General features: G+C 62.2%; 1 protein-coding gene across 1 annotated transcript in view; it reads left to right on the top strand.

Moving 5' to 3' along the window:
- The window catches only part of THBS3 (thrombospondin 3), a 73,043-nt gene that overhangs the window by 44,207 nt on the left and 15,867 nt on the right, over positions 1 to 12,969 (top strand). Inside the window, exons 12-15 of the mRNA XM_040411568.1 lie at positions 3,929 to 4,039; positions 8,028 to 8,135; positions 8,236 to 8,395; positions 12,474 to 12,592. Of these exons, the coding sequence (XP_040267502.1) occupies positions 3,929 to 4,039; positions 8,028 to 8,135; positions 8,236 to 8,395; positions 12,474 to 12,592 (498 nt within the window). The remainder of the gene's footprint in view (positions 1 to 3,928; positions 4,040 to 8,027; positions 8,136 to 8,235; positions 8,396 to 12,473; positions 12,593 to 12,969) is intronic.

Raw genomic sequence — 12,969 nt, forward strand, 5'->3', positions numbered from 1 at the left:
GGGTCACGTGTGCAGTAAGCAGTGTGTGTGTGTGCGGGGGGGTCACGTGTGCAGTAAGCAGTGTGTGTGCGGGGGTCACGTGTGCAGTAAGCAGTGTGTGTGCGGGGGTCACGTGTGCAGTAAGCAGTGTGTGCGGGGGGGTCACGTGTGCAGTAAGCAGTGTGTGTGTGTGCGGGGGTCACGTGTGCAGTAAGCAGTGTGTGTGTGCGGGGGGTCACGTGTGCAGTAAGCAGTGTGTGTGCGGGGGGTCACGTGTGCAGTAAGCAGTGTGTGTGCGGGGGTCACGTGTGCAGTAAGCAGTGTGTGCGGGGGGGTCACGTGTGCAGTAAGCAGTGTGTGCGGGGGGGGTCACGTGTGCAGTAAGCAGTGTGTGTGTGTGCGGGGGTCACGTGTGCAGTAAGCAGTGTGTGCGGGGGGGTCACGTGTGCAGTAAGCAGTGTGTGTGTGTGCGGGGGTCACGTGTGCAGTAAGCAGTGTGTGCGGGGGGGTCACGTGTGCAGTAAGCAGTGTGTGTGTGTGCGGGGGGGTCACGTGTGCAGTAAGCAGTGTGTGTGCGGGGGTCACGTGTGCAGTAAGCAGTGTGTGTGCGGGGGTCACGTGTGCAGTAAGCAGTGTGTGCGGGGGGGTCACGTGTGCAGTAAGCAGTGTGTGTGTGTGCGGGGGTCACGTGTGCAGTAAGCAGTGTGTGCGGGGGGGGTCACGTGTGCAGTAAGCAGTGTGTGTGTGTGCGGGGGTCACGTGTGCAGTAAGCAGTGTGTGTGCGGGGGTCACGTGTGCAGTAAGCAGTGTGTGCGGGGGGGTCACGTGTGCAGTAAGCAGTGTGTGTGCGGGGGTCACGTGTGCAGTAAGCAGTGTGTGTGCGGGGGTCACGTGTGCAGTAAGCAGTGTGTGTGCGGGGGGTCACGTGTGCAGTAAGCAGTGTGTGTGCGGGGGGGTCACGTGTGCAGTAAGCAGTGTGTGTGCGGGGGTCACGTGTGCAGTAAGCAGTGTGTGTGCGGGGGGGTCACGTGTGCAGTAAGCAGTGTGTGTGCGGGGGGGTCACGTGTGCAGTAAGCAGTGTGTGTGTGTGGGGGGTCACGTGTGCAGTAAGCAGTGTGTGTGTGCGGGGGGTCACGTGTGCAGTAAGCAGTGTGTGTGTGCGGGGGTCACGTGTGCAGTAAGCAGTGTGTGTGTGTGCGGGGGGTCACGTGTGCAGTAAGCAGTGTGTGTGTGCGGGGGTCACGTGTGCAGTAAGCAGTGTGTGTGTGCGGGGGTCACGTGTGCAGTAAGCAGTGTGTGTGTGCGGGGGTCACGTGTGCAGTAAGCAGTGTGTGTGCGGGGGTCACGTGTGCAGTAAGCAGTGTGTGTGCGGGGGTCACGTGTGCAGTAAGCAGTGTGTGTGCGGGGGTCACGTGTGCAGTAAGCAGTGTGTGTGCGGGGGGTCACGTGTGCAATAAGCAGTGTGTGTGGGGCGCTCACGTGTGCAGTAAGCAGTGTGTGTGCGGGGGTCACGTGTGCAGTAAGCAGTGTGGGGGGGTCACGTGTGCAGTAAGCAGTGTGTGTGTGCGGGGGTCACGTGTGCAGTAAGCAGTGTGTGTGTGCGGGGGTCACGTGTGCAGTAAGCAGTGTGTGTGCGGGGGGTCACGTGTGCAGTAAGCAGTGTGTGTGGGGGGGTCACGTGTGCAGTAAGCAGTGTGTGTGTGCGGGGGGTCACGTGTGCAGTAAGCAGTGTGTGTGCGGGGGGTCACGTGTGCAGTAAGCAGTGTGTGTGCGGGGGGTCACGTGTGCAGTAAGCAGTGTGTGTGCGGGGGGGGTCACGTGTGCAGTGAGCAGTGTGTGTGTGCGGGGGGTCACGTGTGCAGTAAGCAGTGTGGGGGGGTCACGTGTGCAGTAAGCAGTGTGTGTGCGGGGGGTCACGTGTGCAGTAAGCAGTGTGTGTGCGGGGGGTCACGTGTGCAGTAAGCAGTGTGTGTGTGTGCGGGGGTCACGTGTGCAGTAAGCAGTGTGTGTGCGGGGGGTCACGTGTGCAGTAAGCAGTGTGTGTGTGTGCGGGGGTCACGTGTGCAGTAAGAAGTGTGTGTGTGCGGGGGTCACGTGTGCAGTAAGCAGTGTGTGTGTGCGGGGGTCACGTGTGCAGTAAGCAGTGTGTGTGTGCGGGGGGGTCACGTGTGCAGTAAGCAGTGTGTGTGTGCGGGGGTCACGTGTGCAGTAAGCAGTGTGTGTGCGGGGGTCACGTGTGCAGTAAGCAGTGTGTGTGTGCGGGGGTCACGTGTGCAGTAAGCAGTGTGTGTGTGCGGGGGTCACGTGTGCAGTAAGCAGTGTGTGTGTGCGGGGGGTCACGTGTGCAGTAAGCAGTGTGTGTGTGTGCGGGGGTCACGTGTGCAGTAAGCAGTGTGTGTGTGCGGGGGTCACGTGTGCAGTAAGCAGTGTGTGTGTGCGGGGGTCACGTGTGCAGTAAGCAGTGTGTGTGTGCGGGGGGTCACGTGTGCAGTAAGCAGTGTGTGTGTGTGCGGGGGTCACGTGTGCAGTAAGCAGTGTGTGTGTGTGCGGGGGTCACGTGTGCAGTAAGCAGTGTGTGTGTGTGCGGGGGTCACGTGTGCAGTAAGCAGTGTGTGTGGGGGGGTCACGTGTGCAGTAAGCAGTGTGTGTGTGCGGGGGGTCACGTGTGCAGTAAGCAGTGTGTGTGCGGGGGGTCACGTGTGCAGTAAGCAGTGTGTGTGCGGGGGGTCACGTGTGCAGTAAGCAGTGTGTGTGCGGGGGGGTCACGTGTGCAGTGAGCAGTGTGTGTGTGCGGGGGGTCACGTGTGCAGTAAGCAGTGTGGGGGGGTCACGTGTGCAGTAAGCAGTGTGTGTGCGGGGGGTCACGTGTGCAGTAAGCAGTGTGTGTGCGGGGGGTCACGTGTGCAGTAAGCAGTGTGTGTGTGTGCGGGGGTCACGTGTGCAGTAAGCAGTGTGTGTGCGGGGGGTCACGTGTGCAGTAAGCAGTGTGTGTGTGTGCGGGGGTCACGTGTGCAGTAAGAAGTGTGTGTGTGCGGGGGTCACGTGTGCAGTAAGCAGTGTGTGTGTGCGGGGGTCACGTGTGCAGTAAGCAGTGTGTGTGTGCGGGGGGGTCACGTGTGCAGTAAGCAGTGTGTGTGCGGGGGTCACGTGTGCAGTAAGCAGTGTGTGTGTGCGGGGGTCACGTGTGCAGTAAGCAGTGTGTGTGTGCGGGGGGTCACGTGTGCAGTAAGCAGTGTGTGTGTGTGCGGGGGTCACGTGTGCAGTAAGCAGTGTGTGTGTGCGGGGGTCACGTGTGCAGTAAGCAGTGTGTGTGTGCGGGGGTCACGTGTGCAGTAAGCAGTGTGTGTGTGCGGGGGTCACGTGTGCAGTAAGCAGTGTGTGTGTGCGGGGGGTCACGTGTGCAGTAAGCAGTGTGTGTGTGTGCGGGGGTCACGTGTGCAGTAAGCAGTGTGTGTGTGCGGGGGTCACGTGTGCAGTAAGCAGTGTGTGTGTGCGGGGGGTCACGTGTGCAGTAAGCAGTGTGTGTGTGCGGGGGTCACGTGTGCAGTAAGCAGTGTGTGTGCGGGGGGTCACGTGTGCAGTAAGCAGTGTGTGTGCGGGGGTCACGTGTGCAGTAAGCAGTGTGTGTGTGCGGGGGGTCACGTGTGCAGTAAGCAGTGTGTGTGCGGGGGGTCACGTGTGCAGTAAGCAGTGTGTGTGCGGGGGGTCACGTGTGCAGTAAGCAGTGTGTGTGCGGGGGGGTCACGTGTGCAGTGAGCAGTGTGTGTGCGGGGGGTCACGTGTGCAGTAAGCAGTGTGTGCGGGGGGGTCACGTGTGCAGTGAGCAGTGTGTGTGTGCGGGGGTCACGTGTGCAGTAAGCAGTGTGGGGGGGTCACGTGTGCAGTAAGCAGTGTGTGTGTGTGCGGCGGTGACGTGTGTTGCGCCATCTTTATTTTTCTGTCCTGGCAGTGTAATGTCGGTTGGGCTGGAAATGGATACACGTGTGGCAGAGACACGGACATCGATGGCTACCCCGACGAGCCAATGCCCTGCATCGATAACAACAAGCACTGCCGGCAGGTAGGAGGGGCCACTGATGGGAGGTGACATTAGTATTTAATTAAGACAAACCCCCCCCCCCCCCGCTCTGTAGACTCGCTCTGTGTCCCGGAGCCCCCCGCTCTGTAGGCTCGCTCTGTGTCCCGGAGCCCCCCGCTCTGTGTCCCGGAGCCCCCCGCTCTGTGTCCCGGAGCCCCCCGCTCTGTGTCCCGGAGCCCCCCGCTCTGTAGGCTCGCTCTGTGTCCCGGAGCCCCCCGCTCTGTGTCCCGGAGCCCCCCGCTCTGTAGGCTCGCTCTGTGTCCCGGAGCCCCCCGCTCTGTGTCCCGGAGCCCCCCGCTCTGTAGGCTCGCTCTGTGTCCCGGAGCCCCCCGCTCTGTGTCCCGGAGCCCCCCGCTCTGTGTCCCGGAGCCCCCCGCTCTGTAGGCTCGCTCTGTGTCCCGGAGCCCCCCGCTCTGTGTCCCGGAGCCCCCCGCTCTGTGTCCCGGAGCCCCCCGCTCTGTAGACACGCTCTGTGTCCCGGAGCCCCCCGCTCTGTAGACACGCTCTGTGTCCCGGAGCCCCCCGCTCTGTAGACTCGCTCTGTGTCCCAGAGCCCCCCGCTCTGTAGACTCTCTGTGTCCCGGAGCCCCCCGCTCTGTAGGCTCGCTGTGTGTCCCGGAGCCCCCCGCTCTGTAGACTCGCTCTGTGTCCCGGAGCCCCCCTCTCTGTAGGCTCGCTGTGTGTCCCGGAGCCCCCCGCTCTGTAGGCTCGCCTTGTGTCCCGGAGCCCCCCGCTCTGTAGGCTCGCTCTGTGTCCCGGAGCCCCCCGCTCTGTGTCCCGGAGCCCCCCGCTCTGTAGACTCGCTCTGTGTCCCGGAGCCCCCCGCTCTGTAGGCTCGCTCTGTGTCCCGGAGCCCCTCGCTCTGTGTCCCGGAGCCCCCCGCTCTGTAGGCTCGCTCTGTGTCCCGGAGCCCCCCGCTCTGTAGGCTCGCTCTGTGTCCCGATGCCCCCCGCTCTGTAGGCTCGCTCTGTGTCCCGGAGCCCCCCGCTCTGTAGGCTCGCTCTGTGTCCCGGAGCCCCCCGCTCTGTAGACTCTCTCTGTGTCCCGGAGCCCCCCGCTCTGTAGGCTCGCTCTGTGTCCCGGAGCCCCCCGCTCTGTAGGCCCGCTCTGTGTCCCGGAGCCCCCCGCTCTGTAGGCTCGCTCTGTGTCCCGATGCCCCCCGCTCTGTAGGCTCGCTCTGTGTCCCGGAGCCCCCCGCTCTGTAGGCTCGCTCTGTGTCCCGGAGCCCCCCGCTCTGTAGACTCTCTCTGTGTCCCGGAGCCCCCCGCTCTGTAGGCTCGCTCTGTGTCCCGGAGCCCCCCGCTCTGTAGGCTCGCTGTGTGTCCCGGAGCCCCCCGCTCTGTAGGCTCGCTCTGTGTCCCGGAGCCCCCCGCTCTGTAGGCTCGCTCTGTGTCCCGGAGCCCCCCGCTCTGTAGACTCTCTGTGTCCCGGAGCCCCCCGCTCTGTAGGCTCGCTCTGTGTCCCGGAGCCCTCCGCTCTGTAGACTCTCTCTGTGTCCCGGAGCCCCCCGCTCTGTAGACTCTCTGTGTCCCGGAGCCCCCCGCTCTGTAGGCTCGCTGTGTGTCCCGGAGCCCCCCGCTCTGTAGGCTCGCTGTGTGTCCCGGAGCCCCCCGCTCTGTAGGCTCGCTCTGTGTCCCGGAGCCCCCCGCTCTGTAGGCTCGCTCTGTGTCCCGGAGCCCCCCGCTCTGTAGGCTCGCTGTGTGTCCCGGAGCCCCCCGCTCTGTAGGCTCGCTCTGTGTCCCGGAGCCCCCCGCTCTGTAGGCTCGCTCTGTGTCCCGGAGCCCCCCGCTCTGTAGGCTCGCTCTGTGTCCCGATGCCCCCCGCTCTGTAGGCTCGCTGTGTGTCCCGGAGCCCCCCTCTCTGTAGGCTCGCTGTGTGTCCCGGAGCCCCCCGCTCTGTAGGCTCGCTGTGTGTCCCGGAGCCCCCCGCTCTGTAGGCTCGCTCTGTGTCCCGGAGCCCCCCGCTCTGTAGGCTCGCTCTGTGTCCCGGAGCCCCCCGCTCTGTAGGCTCGCTCTGTGTCCCGGAGCCCCCCGCTCTGTAGGCTCGCTCTGTGTCCCGGAGCCCCCCGCTCTGTAGACTCGCTCTGTGTCCCGGAGCCCCCCGCTCTGTAGGCTCGCTGTGTGTCCCGGAGCCCCCCGCTCTGTAGACTCGCTGTGTGTCCCGGAGCCCCCCGCTCTGTAGGCTCGCTGTGTGTCCCGGAGCCCCCCGCTCTGTAGGCTCGCTGTGTGTCCCGGAGCCCCCCGCTCTGTAGGCTCGCTCTGTGTCCCGGAGCCCCCCGCTCTGTAGGCTCGCTCTGTGTCCCGGAGCCCCCCGCTCTGTAGACTCTCTCTGTGTCCCGGAGCCCCCCGCTCTGTAGACTCTCTCTGTGTCCCGGAGCCCCCCGCTCTGTAGGCTCGCTCTGTGTCCCGGAGCCCCCCGCTCTGTAGACTCGCTCTGTGTCCCGATGCCCCCCGCTCTGTAGGCTCGCTCTGTGTCCCGGAGCCCCTCGCTCTGTGTCCCGGAGCCCCCCGCTCTGTAGGCTCGCTCTGTGTCCCGGAGCCCCCCGCTCTGTAGGCTCGCTCTGTGTCCCGGAGCCCCCCGCTCTGTAGGCTCGCTCTGTGTCCCGGAGCCCCCCTCTCTGTAGACTCTCTCTGTGTCCCGGAGCCCCCCGCTCTGTAGACTCGCTCTGTGTCCCGGAGCCCCCCGCTCTGTAGACTCGCTCTGTGTCCCGGAGCCCCCCGCTCTGTAGGCTCGCTGTGTGTCCCGGAGCCCCCCGCTCTGTAGGCTCGCTGTGTGTCCCGGAGCCCCCCGCTCTGTAGACTCTCTCTGTGTCCCGGAGCCCCCCGCTCTGTAGGCTCGCTGTGTGTCCCGGAGCCCCCCGCTCTGTAGGCTCGGTCTGTGTCCCGGAGCCCCCCGCTCTGTAGGCTCGCTCTGTGTCCCGGAGCCCCCCGCTCTGTAGGCTCGCTCTGTGTCCCGGAGCCCCCCGCTCTGTAGGCTCGCTCTGTGTCCCGGAGCCCCCCGCTCTGTAGGCTCGCTCTGTGTCCCGGAGCCCCCCGCTCTGTAGGCTCGCTCTGTGTCCCGATGCCCCCCGCTCTGTAGGCTCGCTCTGTGTCCCGGAGCCCCTCGCTCTGTGTCCCGGAGCCCCCCGCTCTGTAGGCTCGCTCTGTGTCCCGGAGCCCCCCGCTCTGTAGGCTCGCTCTGTGTCCCGGAGCCCCCCGCTCTGTAGGCTCGCTCTGTGTCCCGGAGCCCCCCGCTCTGTAGACTCTCTCTGTGTCCCGGAGCCCCCCGCTCTGTAGGCTCGCTCTGTGTCCCGGAGCCCCCCGCTCTGTAGGCTCGCTGTGTGTCCCGGAGCCCCCCGCTCTGTAGGCTCGCTGTGTGTCCCGGAGCCCCCCGCTCTGTAGACTCGCTCTGTGTCCCGGAGCCCCCCGCTCTGTAGGCTCGCTCTGTGTCCCGGAGCCCCCCGCTCTGTAGGCTCGCTGTGTGTCCCGGAGCCCCCCGCTCTGTAGGCTCGGTCTGTGTCCCGGAGCCCCCCGCTCTGTAGGCTCGGTCTGTGTCCCGGAGCCCCCCGCTCTGTAAGCTCGCTCTGTGTCCCGGAGCCCCCCGCTCTGTAGGCTCGCTGTGTGTCCCGGAGCCCCCCGCTCTGTAGGCTCGCTCTGTGTCCCGGAGCCCCCCGCTCTGTAGGCTCGGTCTGTGTCCCGGAGCCCCCCGCTCTGTAGGCTCGCTGTGTGTCCCGGAGCCCCCCGCTCTGTAGGCTCGGTCTGTGTCCCGGAGCCCCCCGCTCTGTAGGCTCGGTCTGTGTCCCGGAGCCCCCCGCTCTGTAGGCTCGCTCTGTGTCCCGGAGCCCCCCGCTCTGTAGGCTCGCTGTGTGTCCCGGAGCCCCCCGCTCTGTAGGCTCGCTGTGTGTCCCGGAGCCCCCCGCTCTGTAGGCTCGCTCTGTGTCCCGGAGCCCCCCGCTCTGTAGGCCGTTGACCACTTCTGCCTCTCCTTACAGGATAACTGCAGACTGACCCCCAACTCTGGGCAGGAGGACGCTGATAATGACGGGATCGGGGACCAGTGTGACGAAGACGCTGATGGTGATGGCATTAAGAATGTAGAGGTAATGTGAGGCGGCGAGCGCTCCTAGACATTAAGTCCTGGCCTCTCCTGAGGACCCCCAGGTGCTGGTTGTGGCCCCTCAGTCTGCTCTTGTCTTGCAGGATAACTGCAGGCTCGTCCCCAACAAAGACCAGCAGAACTCTGACACTGACTCCTATGGTGACGCCTGTGACAACTGCCCCAACGTCCCCAACAATGACCAGAAGGACACAGACGCCAACGGAGAGGGAGACGCCTGTGACAATGACATTGATGGTGACGGTAGGTGGCTGGGGTGGGGGAGGGTCCCAAACATTCACTGAAAAGACCTCAGTCAGGTAAAGCTCTAAGTCACAGGTAAGGTCAAAAACGCGCCAATGTGCGCGGAGGATGCATCAGGGGGCTCCGACATACTGGTGTGCCCCTGGTCTAATCTATTCCTCCAGGTAGCGGAGGACAAGAGCGCCCCCTCTGGCCCGACCCTCGCCGCTGACTACCCACATGCACCCTAATGCAGATGGCACCAGCTGGTGGACTGTGGTAACGCCCCCTGTGTCTGGATGGTGGACTGTGGTAACGCCCCCTGTGTCTGGATGGTGGACTGTGGTAACGCCCCCTGTGTCTGGATGGTGGACTGTGGTAACGCCCCCTGTGTCTGGATGGTGGACTGTGGTAACGCCCCCTGTGTCTGGATGGTGGACTGTGGTAACGCCCCCTGTGTCTGGATGGTGGACTGTGGTAACGCCCCCTGTGTCTGGATGGTGGACTGTGGTAACGCCCCCTGTGTCTGGGTGGTGGACTGTGGTAACGCCCCCTGTGTCTGGATGGTGGACTGTGGTAACGCCCCCTGTGTCTGGATGGTGGACTGTGGTAACGCCCCCTGTGTCTGGATGGTGGACCGTCGTAACGCCCCCTGTGTCTGGATGGTGGCCTGTGGTAACGCCCCCTGTGTCTGGATGGTGGACTGTGGTAACGCCCCCTGTGTCTGGATGGTGGACTGTGGTAACGCCCCCTGTGTCTGGATGGTGGACCGTCGTAACGCCCCCTGTGTCTGGATGGTGGCCTGTGGTAGCGCCCCCTGTGTCTGGATGGTGGCCTGTGGTAGCGCCCCCTGTGTCTGGATGGTGGCCTGTGGTAACGCCCCCTGTGTCTGGATGGTGGACTGTGGTAACGCCCCCTGTGTCTGGATGGTGGCCTGTGGTAGCGCCCCCTGTGTCTGGATGGTGGCCTGTGGTAACGCCCCCTGTGTCTGGATGGTGGACTGTGGTAACGCCCCCTGTGTCTGGATGGTGGCCTGTGGTAACGCCCCCTGTGTCTGGATGGTGGACTGTGGTAACGCCCCCTGTGTCTGGATGGTGGACTGTGGTAACGCCCCCTGTGTCTGGATGGTGGACCGTGGTAACGCCCCCTGTGTCTGGATGGTGGCCTGTGGTAGCGCCCCCTGTGTCTGGATGGTGGCCTGTGGTAGCGCCCCCTGTGTCTGGATGGTGGCCTGTGGTAACGCCCCCTGTGTCTGGATGGTGGACTGTGGTAACGCCCCCTGTGTCTGGATGGTGGCCTGTGGTAGCGCCCCCTGTGTCTGGATGGTGGCCTGTGGTAACGCCCCCTGTGTCTGGATGGTGGACTGTGGTAACGCCCCCTGTGTCTGGATGGTGGCCTGTGGTAACGCCCCCTGTGTCTGGATGGTGGACTGTGGTAACGCCCCCTGTGTCTGGATGGTGGACTGTGGTAACGCCCCCTGTGTCTGGATGGTGGACCGTCGTAACGCCCCCTGTGTCTGGATGGTGGCCTGTGGTAGCGCCCCCTGTGTCTGGATGGTGGACTGTCGTAACGCCCCCTGTGTCTGGATGGTGGCCTGTGGTAACGCCCCCTGTGTCTGGATGGTGGCCTGTGGTAACGCCCCCTGTGTCTGGATGGTGGACTGTGGTAACGCCCCCTGTGTCTGGATGGTGGCCTGTGGTAACGCCCCCTGTGTCTGGATGGTGGACTGTGGTAACGCCCCCTGTGTCTGGATGGTGGCCTGTGGTAACGCCCCCTGTGTCTGGATGGTGGCCTGTGGTAACGCCCCCTGTGTCTGGATGGTGGCCTGTGGTAACGCCCCCTGTGTCTGGATGGTGGACTGTGGTAACGCCCCCTGTGTCTGGATGGTGGCCTGTGGTAACGCCCCCTGTGTCTGGATGGTGGACTGTGGTAACGCCCCCTGTGTCTGGATGGTGGACTGTGGTAACGCCCCCTGTGTCTGGATGGTGGACCGTCGTAACGCCCCCTGTGTCTGGATGGTGGCCTGTGGTAGCGCCCCCTGTGTCTGGATGGTGGACTGTCGTAACGCCCCCTGTGTCTGGATGGTGGCCTGTGGTAACGCCCCCTGTGTCTGGATGGTGGACCGTCGTAACGCCCCCTGTGTCTGGATGGTGGACTGTGGTAACGCCCCCTGTGTCTGGATGGTGGACCGTCGTAACGCCCCCTGTGTCTGGATGGTGGCCTGTGGTAGCGCCCCCTGTGTCTGGATGGTGGCCTGTGGTAACGACCCCTGTGTCTGGATGGTGGCCTGTGGTAACGCCCCCTGTGTCTGGATGGTGGACTGTGGTAACGCCCCCTGTGTCTGGATGGTGGCCTGTGGTAGCGCCCCCTGTGTCGGTATAGCACTTATTCTCTTCTATGGGACTGTCCTCAGGATCGGTCATCAGTATCTGATGGGTGGGGGTCCTACACCCGGGACCCCCTCCGATCAGCTGTTTGAGAAGCCTCCTGTGAGCCCCGCGGTCTCCTCCCCGAGCACAGCGCCGTACATTGTAATGGAAAGTTAAAAATAACTCTCTCACCTAGAGGTACACAACCCAAGAGTGGCCTCTGAGAGCCTTTTTATAGGGCAGCAGGGAAGCGCGCCAGCATTTACTCCGACCCGACCTGTGATCCTTTACGGATCTGCCAAGGACGGGTTCTCCAGCAATCCATGTACATGTACCAGCGCGCGCTCCTCAGTATACGGATGTATATACCGCACGCTCCTCTGTATACGGATGTATATACCGCGCGCTCCTCTGTATACGGATGTATATACCGCGCGCTCCTCAGTATACGGATGTATATACCGCGCGCTCCTCAGTATCAGGATGTATATACCGCGCGCTCCTCAGTATACGGATGTATATACCGCGCGCTCCTCTGTATACGGATGTATATACCGCGCGCTCCTCAGTATACGGATGTATCTACCGCGCGCTCCTCAGTATACGGATGTATCTACCGCGCGCTCCTCAGTATACGGATGTATATACCGCGCGCTCCTCTGTATACGGATGTATATACCGCGCGCTCCTCAGTATACGGATGTATCTACCGCGCGCTCCTCAGTATACGGATGTATCTACCGCGCGCTCCTCAGTATACGGATGTATATACCGCGCGCTCCTCAGTATACGGATGTATCTACCGCGCGCTCCTCAGTATACGGATGTATCTACCGCGCGCTCCTCAGTATACGGATGTATCTACCGCGCGCTCCTCAGTATACGGATGTATATACCGCGCGCTCCTCAGTATACGGATGTATATACCGGGCGCTCCTCAGTATACGGATGTATATACCGCGCGCTCCTCAGTATACGGATGTATATACCGCGCGCTCCTCAGTATACGGATGTATATACCGCGCGCTCCTCAGTATACGGATGTATCTACCGCGCGCTCCTCAGTATACGGATGTATATACCGCGCGCTCCTCAGTATACAAATGTATATACCGCGCGCTCCTCAGTATACGGATGTATATACCGCGCGCTCCTCAGTATACGGATGTATATACCGCGCGCTACTCAGTATACGGATGTATATACCGCGCGCTCCTCAGTATACGGATGTATATACCGCGCGCTCCTCAGTATACGGATGTATATACCGCGCGCTCCTCAGTATACGGATGTATATACCGCGCGCTCCTCAGTATACGGATGTATATACCGCGCGCTCCTCAGTATACGGATGTATATACCGCGCGCTCCTCTGTATACGGATGTATATACCGCGCGCTCCTCAGTATACGGATGTATATACCGCGCGCTCCTCAGTATACGGATGTATATACCGCGCGCTCCTCTGTATACGGATGTATATACCGCGCGCTCCTCAGTATACGGATGTATATACCGCGCGCTCCTCAGTATACGGATGTATATACCGCGCGCTCCTTTGTATACGGATGTATATACCGCGCGCTCCTCTGTATACGGATGTATCTACCGCGCGCTCCTCAGTATACGGATGTATATACCGCGCGCTCCTCAGTATACGGATGTATATACCGCGCGCTCCCCTGTATACGGATGTATATACCGCCTGCGTTTCATATGTTTCTGTGCAGGCATCCCCAATATGATAGATAACTGCGCCAAAGTTCCAAACCCTCTGCAGACGGACAGAGACCTCGATGGTGTGGGAGACGCCTGTGACAGCTGCCCCGAGACCAGCAACCCCACCCAGGTAACGGTCCTTCACTGAACCCCTGTATACCCCTCCTCTATAGCTGTATATACACCTGTATACCCCTCCTCTATAGCTGTATATACACCTGTATACCCCTCCTCTATAGCTGTATATACACCTGTATACCCCTCCTCTATAGCTGTATATACACCTGTATACCCCTCCTCTATAGCTGTATATACACCTGTATACCCCTCCTCTATAGCTGTATATACACCTGTATACCCCTCCTCTATAGCTGTATATACACCTGTATACCTCTCCTCTATAGCTGTATATACACCTGTATACCTCTCCTCTATAGCTGTATATACACCTGTATACCCCTCCTCTATAGCTGTATATACACCTGTATACCTCTCCTCTATAGCTGT

Source organism: Bufo bufo, chromosome 11 (assembly GCF_905171765.1).
Source record: "Bufo bufo chromosome 11, aBufBuf1.1, whole genome shotgun sequence".
In the NCBI taxonomy this organism is placed as follows: Eukaryota; Metazoa; Chordata; class Amphibia; order Anura; family Bufonidae; genus Bufo; species Bufo bufo.